Source organism: Cololabis saira, chromosome 20 (assembly GCF_033807715.1).
Source record: "Cololabis saira isolate AMF1-May2022 chromosome 20, fColSai1.1, whole genome shotgun sequence".
In the NCBI taxonomy this organism is placed as follows: Eukaryota; Metazoa; Chordata; class Actinopteri; order Beloniformes; family Belonidae; genus Cololabis; species Cololabis saira.
The window spans coordinates 18,274,214-18,297,666 of NC_084606.1; the positions used below are offsets into that span (position 1 = coordinate 18,274,214).

A 23,453-nucleotide genomic window follows, 5' to 3' on the forward strand; every position below is an offset into this window, starting at 1 on the left:
TCCCACAACCACAAGCTTTTTTAGCATCAGTTTGATCCATCCACAGCCTGTTTTCAGAAAAATATTCATCTAAATATTTTCAATTTCAATTTCAATTTTCAATTTTATTTATATAGCGTCTAATACAACAAAAGTTGTCTCTAAATATGTAGAACACAGGTCAATAAAATAGGTCTGTCATGCAAAAATATGTATTAATCAGAGATATCTTACCTGCCTCAATATGCACTGAAAGACACCTCTCATTAGCTTCACCACACTCTGCAAAGATAGACATGGTTAAACATTAAGAGGGACCACTTCATAAAAATGAAACCAACCATTTAAGGACACACTCAGACCCGCAGCTACCTGCTCCAGCTCGTACGCCTTGGCCTTGTCTTCATCCCTGTCAGCGTTCTTCCTGTAGGCCAGACTCAGGGCCCAGACGGACACGACGCTGTAGACATTGTCTCTGACCCAGGCGTCCGGGTGATCTGTGCTGGCGGGGAGAAGACCCGTGACTGGATCCTGTCAAACACAGAGAGGCCAGACTCAATCAAAACGATGTCCTTCAACAGAGTAGGGCAGAAAAATGGCATCAGGGTGGACATACGGTTTTTTAAGTTTTATCTTTAAAGTGTACTCGAACAGAACAAGCAAGCTTAACAAACCCAACATGAATAGCAACTAATGTGTATTTTTGACTATTGACTACAAAAAAAACACCTTTTGAAAGCATATTTCTATCTTTAATTATCCCCTTGGGGATAAATAAAGTTTATTGAATTTGAATTTGAATTATTTCATGAAACATGTCCTGAACATTGCTCAAATCATGTGACCATGAAGAAAAAAAAATTACAAAAGAAAGTTTATTATATAAAAAAAGAAAAGATAACAATGAACATCTGGTTATCAAGTCACAAGCTCCCGTTCTATGGATGCTACAATATCCAAAACTACACTACCCATAAGTCCCCATCACTTCCTACTGTGCTGTAAAACTATGCAGTTTGAATAGAGGTACCAGCACAATTTCCTCTTTAATTACAGATCTCATCTTCCTCAAACAACTACCTCAAGAGCAGCTGAATATTCAAATTGTCCTGGGGGCGGGGGTTCTCACTAAGAAGACACAATGCCAGTCAGCTCTTGCAACATCAAGCAGTCTTGGCAACTAACAGAGAAATGTCACAAAGTTGCTTGTGGGCACGTTGCAGAAACACGGTGTCAAAAAGCCAGCATGTAATACTCTATTACGTGTTGCTAGTGCTAGTGATCAGCTATTGTGATGACCCGCTTAGAGACAAGGCAGATCTAAATCCAAAACATCACCAGCAAATGTTAAACCACCAAAAATGGAGAGTTCTGCTGCCGGCGTGCCACCGTTCCTTGTGAAGCTCATTAATGTTGAGTCTTGGCTGCAGGAACGTTCTTGTCTCAGTGAGCAAATTGGTCTTTGGAACAGTGACAGCTGACTGAGCAGCCGCTTGGGGCTGATTCAAAAATTACCTCATGCATAGTTTGTCGAAATTCACCGTTTAAGCTTTGGGAAAGGATAATAAAACAATCCAAGGAGGGTGATAACTGAAAGTTTGAGATGCAACACACCCAGTATGTGTCACTCCCAAATCTCTTAATACGTTTTACTTGACCTATAGTCAGAGGTTAGAAGTAACTAAGAATAACAAAGTGTTACTGTACTTGTTGACAATTCTAGTTCCACCTACTGCAACTATTTACGTGTAGATTGTTACAAAAAGATGTGATTGACTCCTCACATTTTCAACAACACTTTATGAATTTGAGAGTAGGCATGGGACGATATGAAAATTTCATATCACGATATTAGTGGACAAAAATATCACGATTACGATATTATCACGATATTAGCGTGTCGCTTATAAAATTCTTAAAATGCAAGGAAAAACACTAACCGTGGATCCACTGGTTCCTTCAGAACATTTATTCTCAAATCATTCTCAACACAGTGACACTTGAGGTAGAGAACAAATAGTGTACTGTAAATGTTATGCATTACAAAGTGTAAACTATAGTACCGCTACCAGTACTTATTTGAACTTTCTTTTTTTGTAAGAAAATACTTCCCTGAGAGTCGAAAGAAATGTGACAAATAGAAATAAAGTGACAAAGTAGAGCCAAATGCACACTGATTGTATTACTCTCTGAAACTTTAACAGTGGCTGGCTGCCTGCTACTTAGTACGGCTCTCTGGAAAAATAATAAAATAAAGGCACTGCTCTGTAGTATACAAAACAAAAGCTGCATGGCCAACACAAAGATTGAGTGAAAATAAAGTGCCACAGTAGTCAAATGCACACGGATTGTAGTACTACTCTCTGAAAAAATATTAAATAAATAATAAGAATAAATAATATTAATAAAATACATGAAAAAAATAACACTGGCTTCTACCTGGCTGGTAGCCTTGTGTGACCAAAAAAAAAAAAAAAAAAAATATTGGCGATAATTACAGTACCCCACGATAACGTTATCGCGGCCGTTTTTTATCGCGATATACGATCGTATCGTATATCGCCCCATGCCTATTTGAGAGAAACAACTGATCATTTCTTAATTTACATGATGGTGCACGTCTCGATATCGAGATTAGATTTCAACGAGCGTTGATGGAAGAGTAACATCTGGCTCCTACTGGGTGCGGAAGCGTTGCACCACCTACTTCGAATGCGAGAGTGGTCCCATCAGAGGCAACCGTCCACTCTGCTCTGCTAAAAATACACATCAAGTCTATTTTGGTACTCAACCACATCTGAGATGGGTCAATTTATACACGTTTACACGGGGCAGATCGAGCTGCCAGGAAGTCATATGTGAAAATGTCATAGAGAAATCCCGCGAATTCCCAAAATAAAACCCAGAGAGAGCTTCAACTCACATGTCAATGTTACATTAACCTGTGGCAGTTGTGGGTAAACAATTCAGAGGTTCTTAGAAGATATTTGAACCACATGAAAAGCGCTTTTCAATTGTTCCCACTCGTCCTCCAGCTCTGAAACGGTGGAGCGTTAGTTTGTGTAGCGGGTGGAGGAAAACCACTGCAAAACCATGCTCTTCTGCTCCTGTTGGGACCCTGTATGAACACTGGTGAGCCAACGTTGATTTGACTGCTAAACTACTGGTATAACAAACAATTTGCGACTCTGTAACTGTGACTTCCAACTATGTAAATGTAAATGTACTTTATTTATATAGCACCTTACATCAACCTAGAGGTGAACCAAAGTGCTTTACATAACATACAACAAAATAAAACAAGAATAAAACATATGAACATATAAAACATCAAGTATAAAAAAAGTGTTACCATACTACTAGGTATTAAAAACCACCCTGAATAAAAAAGTTTTCATTTTAGATTTAAAAAGGTCCAGGTCAGAGATGGTGCGTAACTCACAGGGGAGCTTATTCCAGAGCCTGGGGCAACTGAAAAGGCTCGGTCCCCCCAGCGCTTCTGCTTTGACCTGGGAACTTCCAACAAACGTTGGTTGGAGGATCTCAGAGCTCTGCCAGGCTCACGCACCGTTAAAATCTCTGATAAATAAGGAGGGGCAAGGCCGTTAAGAGCTTTAAAAACAAACATTAAAAGTTTAAAATCAACTCTAAAATGAACAGGCAGCCAGTGAAGGGAATAAAGGACCGGGGTGATATGCTCTCGTCTGGGTGTGTTCGTTAAAAGACGGGCAGCTGCATTTTGTACCAGCTGAAGACGGCTAAAAGAAGATTGGGCGATGCCAGCATAAAGTGCATTACAGTAGTCCAATCTGGAGCTGACTAGACCGTGGATCCATGTCGTGACGGCTCAAAAATGTTTTTACTTTGGCTAAAAGACGCAACTGATAAAAACTTGTCTTAACAACATTGTCCACTTGTCGGTCAAATTTTAAAAAGCTATCAAAAATAACTCCAAGGTTTCTAACTTTGGGACTGAAAGATCCGGACAAAGCGCCAAAGTCAGCCGCCACGGTGTCACCAAACCAAATGCACTTTGTCCTCATTTAAATGTAAAAAATTGTGTGCCAACCACTGCTTGATGTCAGTAATACATTTCAGCAGGGAGCTTTGTGCACTAGTGGCTTTAGGCTTCAGTGGCAGATAGATCTGTAGATCATCTGCATAACAATTAAATGATAAGTTATGTCTGGCTATAATAGACCCAAGTGGCAACATATATAACGAAAAAAGAAGTGGGCCAAGAATAGAACCTTGCGGGACACCGCATGAGAGGGAGTAAGTAAGGAACTAAGAAAATAAAAGAAAAATAGCACCAGTTGGGAACTTACCAAGAGGACACAAAACCTTACTTTTTTTTTATTGATCTAATAAAACAGTCAAATTACTGGTAGACTAGTTATTTCTAAAGTCAAATGACCTATATTATATACACATGTATATACATGTATATGCTCTCAGGAAATTTACTGGAAAAGACAAAACAGAGTAGCAAACAGACAGAAAATCTTGTGGGATTCTGAGATCTAACTTATCACTTGCATCAAATACAGCCCAACATCTGTAACAAGGAGGGCTGGTAACCAGCCACATGGAAGAAAGGGATGTAAATTATTGAGATTCAAGTGGCATTAGCTTGTTTTTACCTGAACAATTTGAAGTTGCTGACTGTGAGGCCAATTTTCAGTGAATCAAGTCAGAAATGTATAATATTCTGATGTGAGGTTCAGTTAGATTGATGAGGAAACAGCAAGGTTTCTAAAAGGTTTTACAAAAGTTGCCTCAAGTTCAGACTGTGTGAACGTTTGTAGCCACTAGGGGTAAAATGTTCAGAGGTTTCCATCTTATTATATCTCTTTATGATATCCATCCCAGCACTGATGCACTTCAGTCAGCTCTGCCATAATGTCTGCTGTTAAAAACTCCGTACTGGAGTCATACTTTCCTAAAGAGACAACAATGCTCGCAGCACATACAAATAGAAGCAAAAGAAAGACATATAAGTTCATGAAATATTCGTGTAAAACCTTTTTCACACTACATGACTTCACCAAACTGTAAATTGGTGAAAGATCAGAGGTCCCTTATAGCCACACAATCATTATAACTCAAAGATGCTTCCAAAACACTCTCCCGTGTGTCGCCAGGCCGTTGCCATGGCTGACGGACTTGTGTTACAGCCAAATAGAGAGCAATGAATGGGAGGAAGGGAAACATGAAGGGAAGCTCACAAAGCAAGAGAGAGAGACGCTGTAAACACTCAACAAGGCACAGTTACTTTCCTTACATCACAAGTTTTTTCACTGAGGCTCATTACTTTATGCCAAACTGCCTGAGACTTCAGGAGAAAGACAAGAAAATCATGATGCAAGAATTAAATGAATTTAGGTTTTTAAATATAAAACAGTGGACAAATTGTGTGCTTGACTGTCCTGCCTGTAGTCCAGACGTGTCTCCTAATGAAAACATGACACATCAAGAGAGGGACAATCAGAAAACGATGACCACAGGATGTAAATCAGCTGATATCTTATTCCACCTCACATAGAAGTGGGGCATGTCCACATATTTAGTTCCTCCAAAATATGTTAATGCTGCAGATCTGACTGACAAATCTCTGAGATAAAACCTAACAGTACATTTCACATCCAGCAAATGCTTGTGAAAATATTAACTTTAAAAAATAAATAAATAAAATGATATTTAGTTCTCAAGCTGAATGTGTTATCGTTGGTGGTCAATCTTAATTTTCTTTACAAAACCACTCTAAATTGACATGTCAAAAAAAAAAATCACAACCAGGTAACAAGAAAAATAGAAAACAGGTTTCGGACCTGGGAGACTTTTCATTTGGGTAGAAAACTATCCAGCTTACTCACAAATTATCCCCAATGACTTTGTTGATGTTCAGCACAAATTTCAATTAAATCAATTGAGAATTAAGCAATCAGTAAGGTTTGTAGAAAACCCATACATTTTAATTTAGCTTTGACAGCTAAACTAATTGACTTCTCTAATAAATAACATACTAAATTCAGTACTTTATTAAAACTAATCAGAGCTTAGGGAATTCTGCAGAGTGACATAAATGTTTTTCTTGTAGACCTGTAGAGGGACACAGATGGTGTGCACGGATCCAGGGCCAGGAGATCACAGGGATGCATGACTTTGACACATATCATGTCCATGCACACTCATTAAATATAAAAAAGTCCCCACATGAAAGTGTCATAGACATGGCTTAAGTTGCACAGATGTGAGAGTGTGTGTGTTTTGTGAGAGCACCACAACCTTGCGAAATATCAGCTTTCCTCACCCACAGCTTGCATGAAAACATCTGAGTTTTGCTGAGTCGCTCCACAGACGTGAAACCAAGATAAAAACAAGTTTAAACACTCACTTGGTGCCTCAGGATAGTTTGCTGCACTACCCGTGCATAGTTGTCCAGTTTAACGCCAGAGTTGCTCCGACTTCTCATGGTGACAAGTGAACGCTGCACGTCAGATAGTTTCAAGTAAAAAAAGAACAAAAAAAACAACTAAATTTCCTAAGTCCTTAACAGAGTAGTCATTTCTTCTGTTCTTCTGTGTTCTGACAAAAGGAAGTCAGAAAGAGGACAGTTTCAGTGCAAGTAGAAAAGCTGCAGCTTGGAAGAGACTTGAGAGGTGAGCGGGAGCTGCCGGAAGCAGCAGCGGTGCCGGATGTAGAAAGACATCACCTTCAAAATAAAAGCGTGAACTTGTACATAAATTGTGTGTCTCTTTAGCTCTCTGTCTCTCTCTCCATATATACAGAGGTGGGTAGAGTAGCCAAAAATTGTACTCAAGTAAAAGTACTGTTACTTCAGAATAATATGACTCAAGTAGAAGTAAAAAGTAGTCATCCAAATAATTACTTGAGTAAAAGTAAAAAAGTACTTGGTGAAAAAACTACTCAAGTACTAAGTAATTGTTGAGTAACGTCTGATTTATTTTTTTAACACAACCATTCAAACAGACAAAAGTACAAAATAATCATCTTCAGGCAAATTAAATCAATAAAATAATAAAAATAAATTAAAATTAATAAAAAATAAAAAATAGCTTAAATTAAAATAAGCTTAAAGTAAATGCAAGTACTTTAATAAATAATAAAATAAATAAAATAACAGAATAAAAAAATAAATTAAGCACAAGTAGCACAAAATTTCAAGCCTTTGTACTTTTCTTTTTTAACCAGCAGAACTAGAACAAGCCCATGAACTCATAGAAACTCTGTGTGTGTGTGTTTGAGTCTGTGTAAATGTGACAAAACATGCAAAAACAAACATTTTTCCCAAAGAATCACCCAGTGATGTCATGAGATTGACGGCGTACGCGGATAAAAGGGATAAAAGAAAAGTAACAGTTCAACGTAGCCTAATGTAGCGGAGTAAGAGTAACAGTTTCTTCTTCACAAATATACTCAAGTAAAAGTACAAAGTATAGTGATTCAAAACTACTCCTAAAAGTACAAAATTTCCCAAAACTTACTCAAGTAAATGTAACGGAGTAAATGTAACTCGTTACTACCCACCTCTGCATATATATATATATATATATATATATATATATATATATATATACATATATATATATATACATATATATATATATATATATATATATATATATATATATATATATATATATATATATATATATATATATATACATATAGATATATATGTATGGTCATTGACAAAAAAGTTGTTTGCCATTGGCAAAGAGGATTTTTCCTAGGCTAAGTTTATGTGTAATTTTATATATAACTATATAGTTTATATATCACTTGTGCTTTTTATTATTTGACCTCTTTTCTTATCATTTTATTTCATTTATTTGTTATTTAAGCATACTCTTAAATCAGCAACTTGTGCTTTTTATTATTTTACCTTCTTTTCTCATAATTTTATTTCATTTTATTTGTTATTTACTGTCTAATTATGTCTTGCCACTTTTAATGTCGATGTAAAGCACTTTGAATTACCTTGTGTTGAATTGTGCTATATAAATAAACTTGCCTTGCCTTGCCTATATATGAATATACAGTCATCACAGCTGACGTAACTAACATACTCACTTGTCATTTACGCACACGTGCAGTCCAACATCAGAACAACAACTCAACTACTTCCCTGACCTCACTCACATAAATCCCACAAATCAACAGTCACGTAAAAACAGATTAACAACGATTAAAATATATCGGATCATAACTGAACACTATAAATCACTGACTTTGGAGCCTTTTCTACAGTCTATCGCCAGATAAAAGTTTGCAGATTGTAAAAAAAAAAAAAAAAAAAAAAGGAATATACAGTCATAGATAGTATATAGTGCTTGCATAGGTTCCCTCCGGGTCCTCCGGCTTCCTCCCACAATCCTAAAACATGCATACTAGGTTAATTCCCCATAAGTGTGAGTGTGTCTGGTTGTTTGTCTGTATATGTGGCCCTGCGATGGACCCTCGACCTGTCTGGGATGATGAACCCCTGCCTTTCACCTGTAATGAGTTGGGAAAGGGTCACGCAGACCCCTGTTACCCTGTACAGGATGAAGAAGAAATTGAAAATGGATGGATGGATACATACTGTATAACTCCACCTTCACCCGTTCCTCTATGTGTAAGTGCCCTGGGAGCTTGAGGGTTCAACACATATTTTTTTTGGCATTACTATGTTAATCACCACTGCTCTCTTCTGGAGTTTGTCAACCACCATCATGTCCAGTTTTTAAGCTGTCACTATTATCGGTGTGGATCTGTAAATCCCACAGGATCGTTTCTCTTTCTTTCTCCAGCACCCGTGGAGGTATCTCCCATTTTGGCTTTGGGACTTCCAACCCATACTCAGTGTAGATGTTCCTGTACCTGATACCAGATGCTACTGCTACCTGGTTGTGTCTTCTCTGACTTCTCTCCTCCTCAACTGTGGAATAACCTGCCCTCGCACATTCGAGAGGCTCCTCCAGTGTTTACAGCTGGTCTGAAAACCTATTTTAATTCTTTGGCTTTTAACCTCAGTGAGGCTTAGTTTCTTTATTTAATCTTAGATGTATCAGTCACTTCTCCAATGTGTTGGTGTTACATGCCAAGCATTGGCTTCTCTTTCAATGATGGTTCGTCCTCCACACCTTGTTCCTCACTAGATTTTTCTGGTGTCTGAGACATTCACCTAGCAGCTTATCCTTAGAGGATATCTTATTGATGTATTCCTGGATCTTTGTCGTTTCCTCCTGGATTGTGCATCTCAAGGAGCGTCCTTGCTTTTATATCAGTGGTTCCCATATCTTCCTGTGGCCAGTTTATATCTTATTACTGGCAGGGCACATGTGTTAATGCTTTATGCCCTGCCTCTCTGTTTTTATTCTATTCTATCTTATTATTCAAGTTCGTGCTCTTCATTTCTGCTATGCCTATTGCTACTTTAAACTGTGCAAATTTCCCCTTGTGGGAAAAATATAGGTTATTCTATTCTATTCCATTCATCTTATTGTGTGTGTGTGTGTGTGTGTGTGTGTGTGTGTGTGTGTGTGTGTGTGTGTGTGTGTGTGTGTCTGTCTGTCTGTCTGTCTGTCTGTCTGTCTGTGGTTTAACTTGAATTGATTTTATATCATTTAAGCATTGGAAAAGATATAATCCAGAAATATTATGGTATTTTAGTGTCTTGCAATTAATGACAGGATTTCTGGATGACATTAAAACTGTTGATATCATATTTTCTGAAGAGTGGTGCTGAAGCCTCTTTTTCCTCATACTTCACAGCACCATGTTGCAGATGGTGATCATAATCATGACTGATATGGAAGTGATGATGGCTAGCCATTGGCTAAGCCAAGTGCCAATCACAAGACACCCATTAAATCTATTGTTTCAGATATTCAACTGAAGGGGTACAAAAGAATTAAAATAAAATAAATAGATTCACTTTTTTTTTAAAGTCAGATGCTGAGGAGATTTTCATCGAAATATTACAAAATCTGTTTTGGGTAGAATCCCTTACCCTATACCTGTAAACAGGTGCAACCATAATATAGGAAATAAGAGGTAAATATGACCATAAATATACTGAATTAAAATATGTTACAGTTAACATCATTTTAGGACACTACAATATGTTAAGACATTTTACTTTTAATTATCTTAAAGGTGCTTATAAAAGTGTAATTTGAAATTGTGATCATTTTCATACAGAAAAGATCCCCTAAATATAATATAAGTATACGTGCACGTTGAACTATAAAGTTTCTGCGCACTCACACGTGGTCCAGGACTTTTGTCGTGGCCAAATACTGCTTAGCTAATAAAATAAGTAAAAATCAAAATAATCTATGTTGATCTAACAAATCATTGTTGACTTTTTTTTTTTCATTGTCTTTTGTGTTTTGCACCTCGGGAAAGCCTTGTTTGGACTCAATCTAAACACAGACATAAATGAACAAATACAGAAAAAACATTTTTTTTATTTTGACAATTTGTTTTTACTTATAACCTACACATTAGGCTAAGTATTTTATTTAATTAATTTCGGTTATCCCCGTTTTTCCCTCTCCTATGACTGCTTTAGTACTTAAGGAACGTTCCTGGAAAAGAGATTTTAAAACAGGCGATTAACTGAAAAGTATCCTTATCAATTATGTACAATATCTCAAGTAAAACATACTTTCTTAACATTTGCAACCAATTAGGTGAAGAAAACTACAAAAACTCCCAGAATGCATTTCTCTCCTCGTCCGTTGGTGTTTAATACACGTCCGCAGGCTGAATATTGCCTGTGACTTTGTGGCTCTCTCGTTTAACGTGAACATTATCATGTAAATATACACATTTTAAACAATACCGAATAAAATTAACCCCAACATATTTTCCATCTGAAATTCACCCCGGTTATTCAGATGATAAAAGAGGGGTTAAAACCCGCGGTTCCGTTTGCCGGTGGGAATGTTTACTATGTAACACCGAGTGGAGACGACGGAGCTGCCCGCATCTCTTCATCTCTTCATCTCTTCATCTCTTTGCTACACATTTGTTTCAGCAGCAGTCCTTACTTTTTTTAATATTTTATTTTTTTAATACTATTCATTACAAATGAGTAGCAGAGAAAACAGCGATGATGATACCAGCAGCAAACGGAGCGTCGCGTATGTTTACAGCCCAGGATATATCGAGACCTGCGATACTTTATCCAAAGTCCCAAATCGGGTGAGTTGGTTTGAATGACAGGATTCAGATTTATCTGCTTGTTTTTTGATTTTTTTTTAACATAATGGATGAGCTATGATTTGTTATTAAGGTTTGTGTTTTATTTTTATCTTTGCTGTTACCAGGCGAGCATGGTCCACTCACTGATTGAAGCCTATGGACTGTTGAAGCATATGAGGTTAGTGTTGGTATTTGCTCTGGAAACTTTACTGGAATATACAATTACTGTTTTAATACAAGTTTGCAGCTCTAACCACTAAGTTATTAGTCAAAACATTTTATCTGCTCAAAGAGATGGAGGCTAACGATGCAAATCTGTATGAATGGACGCTTGCAGACTTTAACAAGTTGTTGTGTGTGGGTGATTAACAGAAAAAATGGTCCTTGTTAGTTGACTTTCTGCAAGAGATTATAAAGCTCCAGCTAAAGTAATTCAGGTCAGGTTTATATTTGCAACGCTTGGTAATTTATTCATATATAATGATCAAGGAGATATCAAAGTTTTTTTTTTTTTTTTTTTAACACTATATTTATTGACATTTTTTCAATTATTACAACAATACAGTTATCTGTTAATAAAATGTACAATAAAATAAAAAAAACAATGAAAAAAACCCACAAGCATAGCAGACAAAAGATACAGAGACAAAAACAACAACATAAAAAAAAAACATTATAGGAATATCTACTGAGATAATCTGGGATAAGACACCAATTACTTCTTTCCAAAACTTTGCGATCTCTGGGCATTGCCATAAGCAGTGACATGATGTACCCCTCTCCACGTTACACATTGGTCCGGTATATTAGGATCAAAACGATTAAGTAGAGAGGGAGTAATATACGTTCGCATAAGCCACTTGTATTGTAATAACTTGTACCTGGTATTAATCGTCTGTGTTTGGGCTTTGTAGCAAGCCCTCTCCTTTACTAAGAAAGTTAATAAATTGCATGTTTATTTGTTATTGTATTATTGTGTGCTTTCACATTGAAGGTTTCTCACTCACAGAGCCTTTTGACCAGCTTTATTGCCTGAGACAGAGGTTATTGTCAAAGCCAAATGTGAATATGTGTTTATTTTTTACTCCAGCGTCGTGAAACCTCAACTCGCCACCATTGAAGATATGGCCAAGTTCCACACAGACTCTTACCTGGAGCATCTTCACAAGATCAGCCAGGATGGAGACAACGATGACCCGCAGTCAGTGGACTATGGACTAGGTGAGGGAAGCAAAAAACGCTCAAATACTCACCCTTCAATCTGCCGCTTTGAGGGATTTATTTGTACATTATTATGTAAAAAAAAAAAAAAAAGAAGAAAATACTGCAGTGTCAATGTAGCATCTTCCAGCCATGAATACCTTGCGTCATGCCAAAAATGTGTTGAAAAGGTTGTTCTAAAACTGTAGTAAGAAAATGTTTTTGCCATCCACTTGGTTTAGAGAGATTTACATTTTTAAATTCTCTTTCAAATACACCAAAGAAACAATTTGCAGCAGTTTGAAGATTGTTTTCATTTCATAAAAATGTCTTTAAAGAAGAATTAGAAGAATTGTCTTTATTGTCATTGTACCAGTACAATGAAATTGGCAGTACAAACCCTTAAAGTGCTGAATAATTTAACATTAAAAGCATGAAAAAGAATAGGCTAGAACTTTAAAAGACACATTTGAAATGACAAGATCACACACACACACACACACACACACACACACACACACACACACACACACACACACACCGTAGCAGCTTAAGGAGACAAAACAAAGAACAGTAGATTGCAGAGACCCTGAGCAAAGATAGCACATACACAGTCACAGACAATGAAATTCAGCAGCACATTTGGTGATTATAAGAAAAAGGTGGTGTTGAATGCATGTACCATTTCATTATCATTAGTCTAACACAGGAGGAGGTTTATCGATAAAGGTTTTTGCAGTGTTAAGCACCGTTATAGCCTTTGGGGCAGTAATTGAAAGTGCTGGTGACCTGGGTAGGATGAATCCCTCAGAAGGTTTTTAGCCTTACTAAGACAGCAAGAGCTGTACAGTTCTTCCAGGGAGGGGTAGTGAGCAGCCAATGATCTTTTGGGCTGTGTTAACAACCCTTTGAAGGGGTTTCCCGTCATCCACTGTGCAGCTGGCAAACCACACACACGTACAGTAAGTCAGAATTCTTTCTATGGAGCAACGATAGAATGACACCGAAAGCTTCTGTCTCAGATTGTTATCCCTGAGAACTCTCAGAAAGTACCGTCTCTGTTGTGCTTTCCTCCCTGAGGCCAGCCGATGTTTAGGCTAAGGGCTGTGGAGATGTGGGGGCCTACTTTCACCCTCTGGGAGCGGCCCGACAGGAAGTCCTGGATCCAAAGGCAGACAGAGTTGGATATTCTCAGTTCTAAAAGTTTGGGCATTAGTCTGTTGAGGAGAACGGTTGTAAATGCTGAGCTGAAGTCCACAAATAGGAGCTCTGCCCCTGCAGGTGGGACAAAGCAGCATGGACAGCTGTGGTGATGGCATCCTGTGTGCACCTGTTGGTTCTGTAGGAAAACTGGTGTGGGTCAAACCTGGGTGGGAGATTTGAAATGATGTGTACGTACCAGTTTCTCAAAGCACTTCATGATGACTGGGGTAAGTGCTGCTGGACGGTAGTCGTTAAGGCTGCTGATGGAAGTCTTCTTTGGGATCAGAATGATGGTTGAGGTCTTGAGACAGGGAGGGACGGCCCCCTGGGACAGTGACTAGTTTAAAAGGTCTGCACAGACCTGGAGCACCTCTCCTGAGATGCCGTCCGGCCCCGTGGCTTTCTTTAACATGCAGATGGCGTTTGGGGAGTGCAGTCTTTGAAGCTTGAGTTATGGTTCTGCGTCAAAACAACGCCGTGCCTACGGCGTGTGGAATGCTTTGACGCAGACCGCACACCGTCACTGACGCCGTGACTGACGTGAACCCCCTGAAAATTGTAACTACGCGTCGAGGTGACACAGACCACACGCAGACGGAGAGGGCAGTGATTGGTTCACTTGGAAGCCACGCATTTCCGGTTTCCGGTTTGAAGCAGTAGTGAACTTTCAGCGCTACTTTTCTTTGTGATTTTTTTTTTTTTTTTTTGCACAATAGTTGTCCTTATCTCTTTTGATTTACTGTGACTGGAAAAAGTCGGATAAACCATTCAGGAAAAGATCGCTAACTAGCGGTTGCGGGGGGGGGGGTACTGCACCGCAACGAAATGGAGTGACGGAGAAGTCCGAAGGGTTCACGACGGCATCACGGCGACGGCGTGTGCTCTGCGTTGGTTTGACGCAGAACCATAATTCAGGCTTAAGTCTATTTGATTAAAGCCCCCAGCAATGACAAGGCGTTTGTCTGCTTGTGGCCACTAGAGGACAACGTAACAAACTTTGAAAGTATCGGCTTAAAGCAGCACAGAGGAACTTCTGTCATTTTTAGCACAGATGGCTTCCGTAGATGCGGAGCGGTACCAAGGGTCCTGGATCGCTCTGGTTTGGTCTCTTAATCACCTCTGTCATGATCTCCACTGTAGCTCTGCCGGCTAAATCGATTGTAGATGGGCTACATAGCATTGTAAGCAGGAGTGAGAGGGAGCAATATCCACTTAAATAAACATCCTTCCCTCTTAAAATAAACTTTTAGAAACTGAGAAAGAAAATCTTAGGTTACCACAAACAAAATGTACTACAGTAGCTGAATAATCCTGTTGTAAAAAGCAATTTTCTCCATCTGTGTGTTTGCAGACTTTGAGGAAGCAGCAGATCTCTGTTGTCAAAATCATAGTGACTCATGGGAAAATGATCCACTAAAATATACATTTATATGTGTACAGTCAACCATTGTTCTTGTCAGTTTTATTCTGTTAGAAAAATGTTTCTTTCTCGATCCTACAAGCACCACCATGAGCCCGTCTGCTGCATAGAGCCGCCTGGCAGACCTGTCTGTCTGTTTGTCTGTCAGACCCCGGCAGATACCTCACCCCAGATTTAAACTGTCCCCTCCACAGTTCTCTCGTTTGATGAAATCACAGTGATTTTAGTAAAGCTTATTCATGTTCCACTTTTCGCACTGATGCTTCTGTTTCCTCTGTCAGAAACATGGCAGCACTATTAACGAGAGGGACGTAGTTTTTACCGTAACTGGTTATAACAACTGGATAGCACCTGAATGAGTGGATTCAATGTTGGTTGGTAAAACACAACTGGAAAAAAAATATTGCCGTGTCAACAGTATTGGTAGTGCCAGAGGAGTGGGGATTGATGACTGATATTTTAATATGAAATAAAGTATTATGTGCTGCTTTAACTAAAGAATATCTTCCTTTTCTTTAACCTCCATCTCTTTGTTTTATTTTACGTGAGACTTCATCTCAAGTGCTTTTCTCTGTCATTGTCAAAGCCACTTTGGCCTCAGCTGACTAATAAAGTGTACTGGTTACTAAACTATTGTTTTTCTTCATGCCCTCCCGTCACGTGTCCGTCTTCTACCAGGCTACGATTGTCCTGTGGTGGAGGGCATATTTGACTACGCCGCTTCGGTAGGGGGCGCCACGCTGACCGCAGCGCAGTGCCTGCTGGACCAAAAGGGTGAAGTGGCCATCAACTGGGCCGGAGGGTGGCACCATGCCAAGAAGTAAGCTGATCAGCTCACACTGCACTTTCAGGGTGTATTCATGCATGAATGCACCACATTGTCTCAACACTCTCTCTCTCACTCTGACGTCTTCGGAGCATCGATGAAACACAGCTGCAGTGTAAAGATCTGTAGCGGGCGGGGTTCACATCAAAACTATAACTTTTCCAAAGATGGACTGTAAAGTGCCGTTGTGTTTGTTGTCACATATTTTGGCAAATGTGATGCGATGACGGCAAAATTAGAAGGTTGTTATTGTTTTTTTCTTGTGGATTTACAACCAGCAGAGTGTAAATGAGGTCAGTTTTGTGATAGTTATCTCCAGCGCTTCTAGACTATATAAGTCTTTATGAAAAAGTAGAGTAAGTATTCAGAATATACAAACATTTTAAAGGAGAAGGCCATACCTGCCAACACTCCCGATTTAAGCGGGAGTCTCCCGATTTTCAACCATTTCTCCCGCCCTGCTCCCGATTTGTAATTTCTCCCGCTTATCTCCCGATTTTAAAGTGAAATGAGTCAATGGTGTTTCACGTGTCGGGGTTCCTGCATGGATGTATTATATTAACGGGTTCCTGACAAACCTGGCAACCTCACCCAAAAGCACTGCCTACGTCCAAGCTCCGCCCCATGGAGCTGCTGCGATACGTCAACGTCGCCGCCATATTGGATGTGGCAAGACTGCGCTGTAAACTAATACAAGTAAATGGACTTATTTTCATAAAGCGCCTTTCTACAAAGAAATTTACGTTTTACGTCTCATTTATTCATTCACACACGCACTAATATACTTGGGAAACAGTTAGGCACCAAATATTATATATTTAATTTTCTCAGATGGCAAAAATAAGAACTTTATTGATCCCACAGTAATTCATGTTATATCAGCTATAGAGAACAAGGTAGTGCCGAAAAACAATATATCCCCCCTCACAAAAACAAGAAAAATAGAGAAATATATTCTCTCATCAGCAAAGCATTACATAAACATATTTAAAAATTTCAAGTTACAAAATAACATATTTGAACATTTTTCAGATTTTTTTCAGTTATTTTATTGTTTGGAAAATGGTTAAAATATGTTATTTTGTTATTTGAAAATTTTTTTTGTTTGAGAAAATGCTTTGAAAAAAAGCTGAGGAGTTGGTGGAGTATCAAGTCATAGCAAGCAAGGATCTCCCACAGGAAGAGAGAGTTGAAGGTTCTGGGGCCTTCTAGGGAAAGAGGAGAGCTTTACAAATCTGGCATCACTGATGAAGGCAATACTCTGCATCCCTCACAGCAATGAAGCTCAGATAGGTCATTCAGCATGGTGAAAAAGATCCTCACAGAAAACAGAATGAGTATGGATAATTCTACTCTTTGCGCACTCCTTTCTTGCAGGATAAACTATACCAGCCCTGGCCACAAGTATGTACCCTCCAAGAAAGTGATTGAAGCTGCAAAGTCTGCCACGTACAATTACAACAGGTCCTTGGGTGACAAAGGGAACCTGGAAAATTCTACAAATATTGTATTTTATTGTTATTAATACTAAACTTATTTGGCTCCAAGAAAGCTGTAGAATCATTTTGGGAGGTACATTTTAGCACATTTCATTGTAGCTATGGATTTAAAGCTCATTAAAAGTCGCCTTGTTTATATCAGGGTGGGGATGTTGTGAGTGGAGCATTCCAACCACTACCCCAGAAAATCTCCCTATTTTTCACAGCCCAATGTTGGCAGGTATGGAAGGCCATTATCAAATACAGCTGACTTCCAGTGTTCAGGCGCCTTTATTTGTCTGCTGCAGTTACACCGAGCGGCCAGAAGAGGGCGCTATAACGAAGCTAACGCTCCACTTTATCCAGCTGCCGTTTTCTCTGCTTTTCTCAGGGACGAAGCATCAGGTTTCTGTTACGTGAACGATGCTGTGCTGGGAATCCTCAAGCTGAGAGAGAAATATGAAAGAGTGCTTTACGTGGACGTGGACTTGCATCACGGAGATGGTGCGCATAATGAAAATAAACAAAGGCGGTATTGTGTTGCTGGAATTCATTTAAATATATTTGTTTATTTTTTGCTCCTCAGGGCATTTAGAATAAAAAAGCTTCACAAATCTAACATGAAGCAGTACTGATGCATCATGATTTTTCTCCTCCTCACTACTTTCCAGGTGTCGAAGAGGCCTTCAGCTTCACATCCAAAGTCATGACGGTTTCTCTGCACAAGTTTTCTCCAGGATTCTTCCCTGGTTAGTCGTCTCTGGATGTCTGAGATCCGGCTCGTTCTCTAATGTGGCCACTCGTGTTGTGAGACAGTGTTATATGTTTAGGTACAGGCGACCTTTGCGACACCGGGCTGGGGAAAGGCCGCTGGTACGCCGTGAACGTCCCGCTCGAGGACGGCATAAAGGATGACAGATACTACCAGGTTTTTACCAGGTAAATGCAAAAAAAAAAAAAAAAAAAAGTACATAAAAAGTTATGTGCATGACAACTTAGGAGACATGTCCTCCTTACGAATCCCTGAGGAGAACTTCTATTTTCTCTTCACTCTCATGAGCATCTCCTTGAAAGAGATCGGAGGTCAGGGTTATCCTTGCAAGAGTGAACCAGTGCAGTTTCAGCGTTTTATCAAGGGCTCTTCTGCAGGGACATCCTTCCATTGTGAGGCCCTTTTAACTGAGGACTTAAAAGTGCAATTTAAAAGTGGAAAAAAATAAGGATTTAAACACTGAAATATCCGTACCATCATCTGTGCAGCTAGGACCAATCAAGCAGAATCTCTCCATCGGAGTTTATTGCAGTTCCTGAAGCTATGAGATCATTAGAAAGAGGACTAGAGGTCGTCTTCAAGTTTTTTCTGATCTTGTGTCTCCTGAGTGGCGGGCGTTGCGGGAGACCAGCATCTTGTTCACTGCCACCTTGCTCTCCAGTGTCTTGCAGGAGGTCCGGCCACAGTTCAACCCAGAGGCCGTAGTGATGCAGCTGGGCGCCGACACCATGGCTGGAGATCCCATGTGCTCCTTCAACATGACCCCAGTGGGGGTGGGCAAATGTCTGCAGTATGTCCTGCAGTGGCAGCTACCTACGCTGCTGCTGGGAGGAGGTACGCTACATGTGTGTGTGTTTATTGTTCCAGCTGATGCTATGAAGTTGTATATGTGCATGAACCGTTTGCTTGTATCGGCGTGTCTACATGCAGGAACTTCGGTAAAATCCTGCAAATGACTTATGGATGGCGCACCGTGTCCTCTGTTGTGTTTTGGATTTGCTTGTAGGTTCCAGTTAGCTCTCGTTTGTGCACGACTCTGCACAGACTCGTGCATACACAGCGCCCTGTTCCAGACTCGTCAGCCCTCGGCCAGATGATAGCTACTAATTATACAACACAATGAAGCCATTTTACTCAACTACAATCTGACCTCTCTTCCTTTCTCTCCCTCCCTCTCTGCCCTACATACTTTCTCTATGCGTTATGTCCTCCTCTCCCCTTTGGTTTCTGTCGTTCTCTCGAGTTCACTCCAGCCCGGCGTCTTCATCCTTGACTCTTTTGATGTGCTGGAGTTTTCTTTCCAAACTCTTTGCTCTGGTAGCTTTCATTTTTTGGATGTGACACATTACACTCAACATCTTTTCAAATGTGAAAGTTGTTTTTGTTTTGTTTTTTTTTTTTCTTTTTGGATCCACAGCTCTTTTTATGTATCGTCACAGTTGTCTACCTCAGTGAAATACATTTCAAGGGGCTCGCTGTGATGGGTTTTCGTGATTCAGGGAGGCCGTGGGTCCTTAAAAAGTCTTAAAAAGTCATAAATTCCATTTTTGACAAAATAAGGCCTTTAAATCTCTTAATTTGTCTTAAATCTCAATGCAGTGCCTTAATTTTAGAGGGAATATATCCAGTCATCATTAAAAAGTTTATTTCATCGTTTTGAGGAGAATCTCCTGCGGAGGTTCTAAAACCTGTGTTGCCCTTTTGGGCAAGTTAAAATATATATTTGGGCTGGTTTTTACTAAATATTTAGGAGAAATTATTAGCAGAAAAGTAGAAACGTACACAATAAACTCATTGATATTTGATTTGCTTTAATCTACTCAATTTAATTGTAGTCTGTTTGGAGCCTGAACTTTTTGGGGGCTATTTAGTGGTGTTGTGAAGCTTGAAATGTATTATGCATTTTATAATTGACGGTTTTAACATAGAGAATGTATGATTAGAGCTGTTTTTTTTGTTATTTCGGAGGGTTTTACGTTGCGTCTGGGCTGGAACCTGTCAGCCAGATCTGGCAACCTTTTTCTTAGTGACTTGTCATTTTGGTCTTAAATCTTGTTTGAAAATGGTATTAAAAAGTCTTAAATTTACCTTGGTCAAACCTGTAGACACCCTGTTGATTCTGCCCCTCCAGGAGGTTACAACCTGGCTAACACGGCGCGCTGTTGGACCTACCTGACAGCAGCAGTTCTTGGAAAGACCCTGTCATCTGAAATACCTGATCACGAGGTATGGGAACACACGCCAGAACACACACGCCGCGGCCCGCACAGCTACAGTAACTCGCACTAAAATATTCCCACACCAGGACAATTGTCCTCATTCACTGTCCTGTCACACACACTCATGAAAGCTGTCTGCTGAGTCACTCGTCTAATCAAAGATGCCCGGTTCTCAATAAAGGGGTTTGTCTGCAGGTGAGTCAGACGGGCCTCTGTGATGACAATTCCTCTCTCTGTGGTATTAAACAAGGCTCCTATTAATCTTCCTTATGAGCCTCTCAGATCAGTTTTATGTGCAAGATGAAGGTTGAAGTATAAAGCGGGTAAACTCTTGAACCGATCTGAATTAAGTTGTTTTAAAAAAAAAAAAAGATTAAAAAGATTTTCCTGTGTGCCACCATCAACATGAGTATAAACACAGAACATGAAACTTCTGCTCAGCACTGAGTTTTCGATTTTTAACTCTAAAATGTAAATAAAAAAGAATTCAGAGATTTGTTAATCTTTTGAGGCCATAATTTATTCACAATAGTTCATAAAAAGCAATTGGCTAAACTGGGGAAATGTACGACGATAAGATGAAAAAAAATGTAATTTTGAATGTAATGATATTATCATGCCTCCGGAAATGATGGACAGGCTGATGTTTGCCAGCGTTTAGCGGCCCAACAACCAGTTCCTGGGGTTTTAGGTTCAAGATGGGTCTTTATTTGTCATTTTAATAATGAAATTAAATGTTTTTAATCTGGGAAAAAGCATCTGGACTCTCCGACTATAAAACGTGGAGATTTTTGTGATTGATGCTGCATGTGGTTTAGTTTGTTCCTACTGACATTCCTGGAAGAGTCCTTATTTGGGGCGGAGTGTATGTCGCCCTGTAACCTGTAAATGCCCTTCATCCTGCTCTAGGGGTACAAGTGTACCCCCATGCCATCACAGTTTTTCTAGTTTTTTTGTTAACTGGGCTCTGATAACCAGCCAAGCGGTTCCTCTCCTCTTTGGTCCAGAGGATGCAGCAGTCATGCTTTCCAAGAAGATTTTCAAGACGTCAGGGCGGTTTACCACTTTGCCTCAGTACATTTTGAAAGACCTTATGATCGGAGCAGATAGTAGTAGTTGTTTCTGTTTTGCATGACGGAGCTTTAAAGGGGACCTATTATGAAAAACATGTTTTCTCTTGCTTTAACATATATAAAGTGGTCTCCCCTCAGCCTGCCAACTCAGAGAAGGAGGGAAGCAACCAAATTCTGCAGTGTCTGTACAGCCGCCTGGATGAGCCATCCAGTGTGATGTGGCTTCTACGAGCCGTTCAGATTCTGCGCCTGTCGTTACGTAACGACGTGCGCAATTTACATAGGTTAGCCTCCGATGCATGAAACCACGCCCACAACTAACTCCGCCGGCCGGAGCTTCTGCCATTTTTTCGTAGCGGTGTATCGCGTCAATCAGGCAGCCAATCAGCACAGAGCCTCATTATCATAGCCGCCCGCCCACTCAGAATCCCTCATAGAGGAGGAGGTTAGAGAATGGGATGCTAAAGACATGGCTCAGTGGCTGAATTTCTAATTTATTTAGCAAAAACAATCAAAAGCTTGTTTTTAAGACATTCAAGGCCTGTTTAAAATAGGTATTAGATGCCATAATAGGTCCCCTTTAATGTGCATCCATGGACACCACAATAAACAGTTTTCAGATGGTGATTTCTACAAGTGTTCACGAGCCTGTGAAGTTATTTCCATGACAGATTAACGACAGTTTTTTTTCTTCTTCGTGTTCTGTTCAAAAGTGTAGCCTCAGACTGAACATCATGAGGAAATGGTACATATGTGAAGCACTATTGATGTTTAACCATGTACGCACGATTAGGGGTGACACGTGCTGGTAAACAGATGATGTCTTTTTCAGTCAATGTCTTACTCATTTCAGCAAGATGATACCAAACCACAGTCTTCACACATCAAAACAGCATGGGGATGTAGGGAAGGAGCCTGGGGACCAGCTGGATAGATGAGAGGGAGGGGGCGTCTGCATCCATTCAGGGTTTAAATTCGGGGTTGTGCATGTGTAGTTGATGAGATCTGAATGGGACGGCAGTGGCTCAGGTGGTAGAGCGGGTCGTCCAGTGACCGTAGGACTGGTGGTTTGAACCCCGCTCCCCCCGCAGTCAGCTGTCATTGTGTCCTTGGGCAAGTCGCTTCACCCTCCAGTGAGGGCATCGCTGGTGTGTGAATGTTCCGGTGGTCGGAGAGGCCGACCACCAAGTATGAATGAGCAGTGAATGAAAAATGCAGCCATTGTGAGTGCTTTGAGTGTCCAACAGAAGCCATTATTATTATTACTATGCTTCATCTGTACATCTCTGTCCTTCCTGGTCATCCCCACGTACAGGCCCTTATTGTGTTCAGATTAAACTTCCATACCCTTGTGCGCTTTTCCGCCTCTTGTAATTCTATTACTTATTTGATTATTCTCCTTTATTCTGCTACTTCTTTATTTTTCTGGTTGGAGATTAAAACTGAGAGGTCACTTAATTTTATTTTCTCGACTTTATGGAGAAGTATATCAGTATTTTGGTTCAGATCTTTCTTTTCTTTGCTGTGTTTTATTTTTATTTGTTTCTGCAGACGTTGAAGTAGGTGAGCATCTGCATCCATTCAGGGTCTAAACTGGGTGCCTAATTCAGGGTTGTGCATGTGTAGTTAGTGCGATCTATAAAAAAGAAGTATGCATAAACCCAGTTTTATAAAACTTGAGAGAAAGCGTGTACATTTGTACCAGTTTTATTCACCTGACCCTGAACCTGTCATCTCCTCCCAACAATATACTGTAGAACTGAAAACACAACTAAGCCTGCCCTGAACTGTTGAGTAGCTGAAATGTAACACCAGACAAGAAGTAGATATCACCTTTCATCTAATCTTATATAATTGATTATTGTAACAAGAAAAGGAAATAAGACTCATCCAATTTAATGTCAAAACACAATCATTTTCAGGTTCAGCATCTATAATATCCTCTTTTTTGTGCTGTTTTCAATTAAAATGACTATCAAGATATTTGTAAATCATTACATTGTTTTATGTTTACGTTTTAAACTAAATTTTATGGACACAGAGTGTTCAGATGTACCCATCGTCTA

General features: G+C 39.6%; 2 protein-coding genes across 5 annotated transcripts in view; one reads left to right on the top strand and one right to left on the bottom strand.

Moving 5' to 3' along the window:
* phka1a (phosphorylase kinase, alpha 1a (muscle)) overlaps positions 1-6,668 on the bottom strand; it is a 40,524-nt gene extending 33,856 nt beyond the window's left edge. For 2 of the 3 annotated variants that reach the window (XM_061710565.1, XM_061710564.1), the window contains exons 1-3: positions 6,377-6,667; positions 352-510; positions 214-261 (exon numbers count right to left, since the gene is read on the bottom strand). In XM_061710565.1, the coding sequence (XP_061566549.1) occupies positions 214-261; positions 352-510; positions 6,377-6,454 (285 nt within the window). In that variant the 5' untranslated portion in view covers positions 6,455-6,667. Of the gene's footprint in view, positions 1-213; positions 262-351; positions 511-6,376 lie in introns of all 3 variants that reach the window. The other variant, XM_061710563.1, reaches the window with a different exon arrangement.
* A 4,324-nt stretch (positions 6,669-10,992) lies between these two features.
* The window catches only part of hdac8 (histone deacetylase 8), a 43,960-nt gene continuing 31,499 nt past the window's right edge, over positions 10,993-23,453 (top strand). For both annotated transcript variants that reach the window (XM_061710387.1, XM_061710386.1), the window contains exons 1-9: positions 10,993-11,196; positions 11,322-11,374; positions 12,287-12,417; positions 15,698-15,839; positions 17,715-17,827; positions 17,995-18,072; positions 18,154-18,262; positions 18,757-18,929; positions 20,227-20,321. In XM_061710387.1, the coding sequence (XP_061566371.1) occupies positions 11,083-11,196; positions 11,322-11,374; positions 12,287-12,417; positions 15,698-15,839; positions 17,715-17,827; positions 17,995-18,072; positions 18,154-18,262; positions 18,757-18,929; positions 20,227-20,321 (1,008 nt within the window). In that variant the 5' untranslated portion in view covers positions 10,993-11,082. The remainder of the gene's footprint in view (positions 11,197-11,321; positions 11,375-12,286; positions 12,418-15,697; positions 15,840-17,714; positions 17,828-17,994; positions 18,073-18,153; positions 18,263-18,756; positions 18,930-20,226; positions 20,322-23,453) is intronic.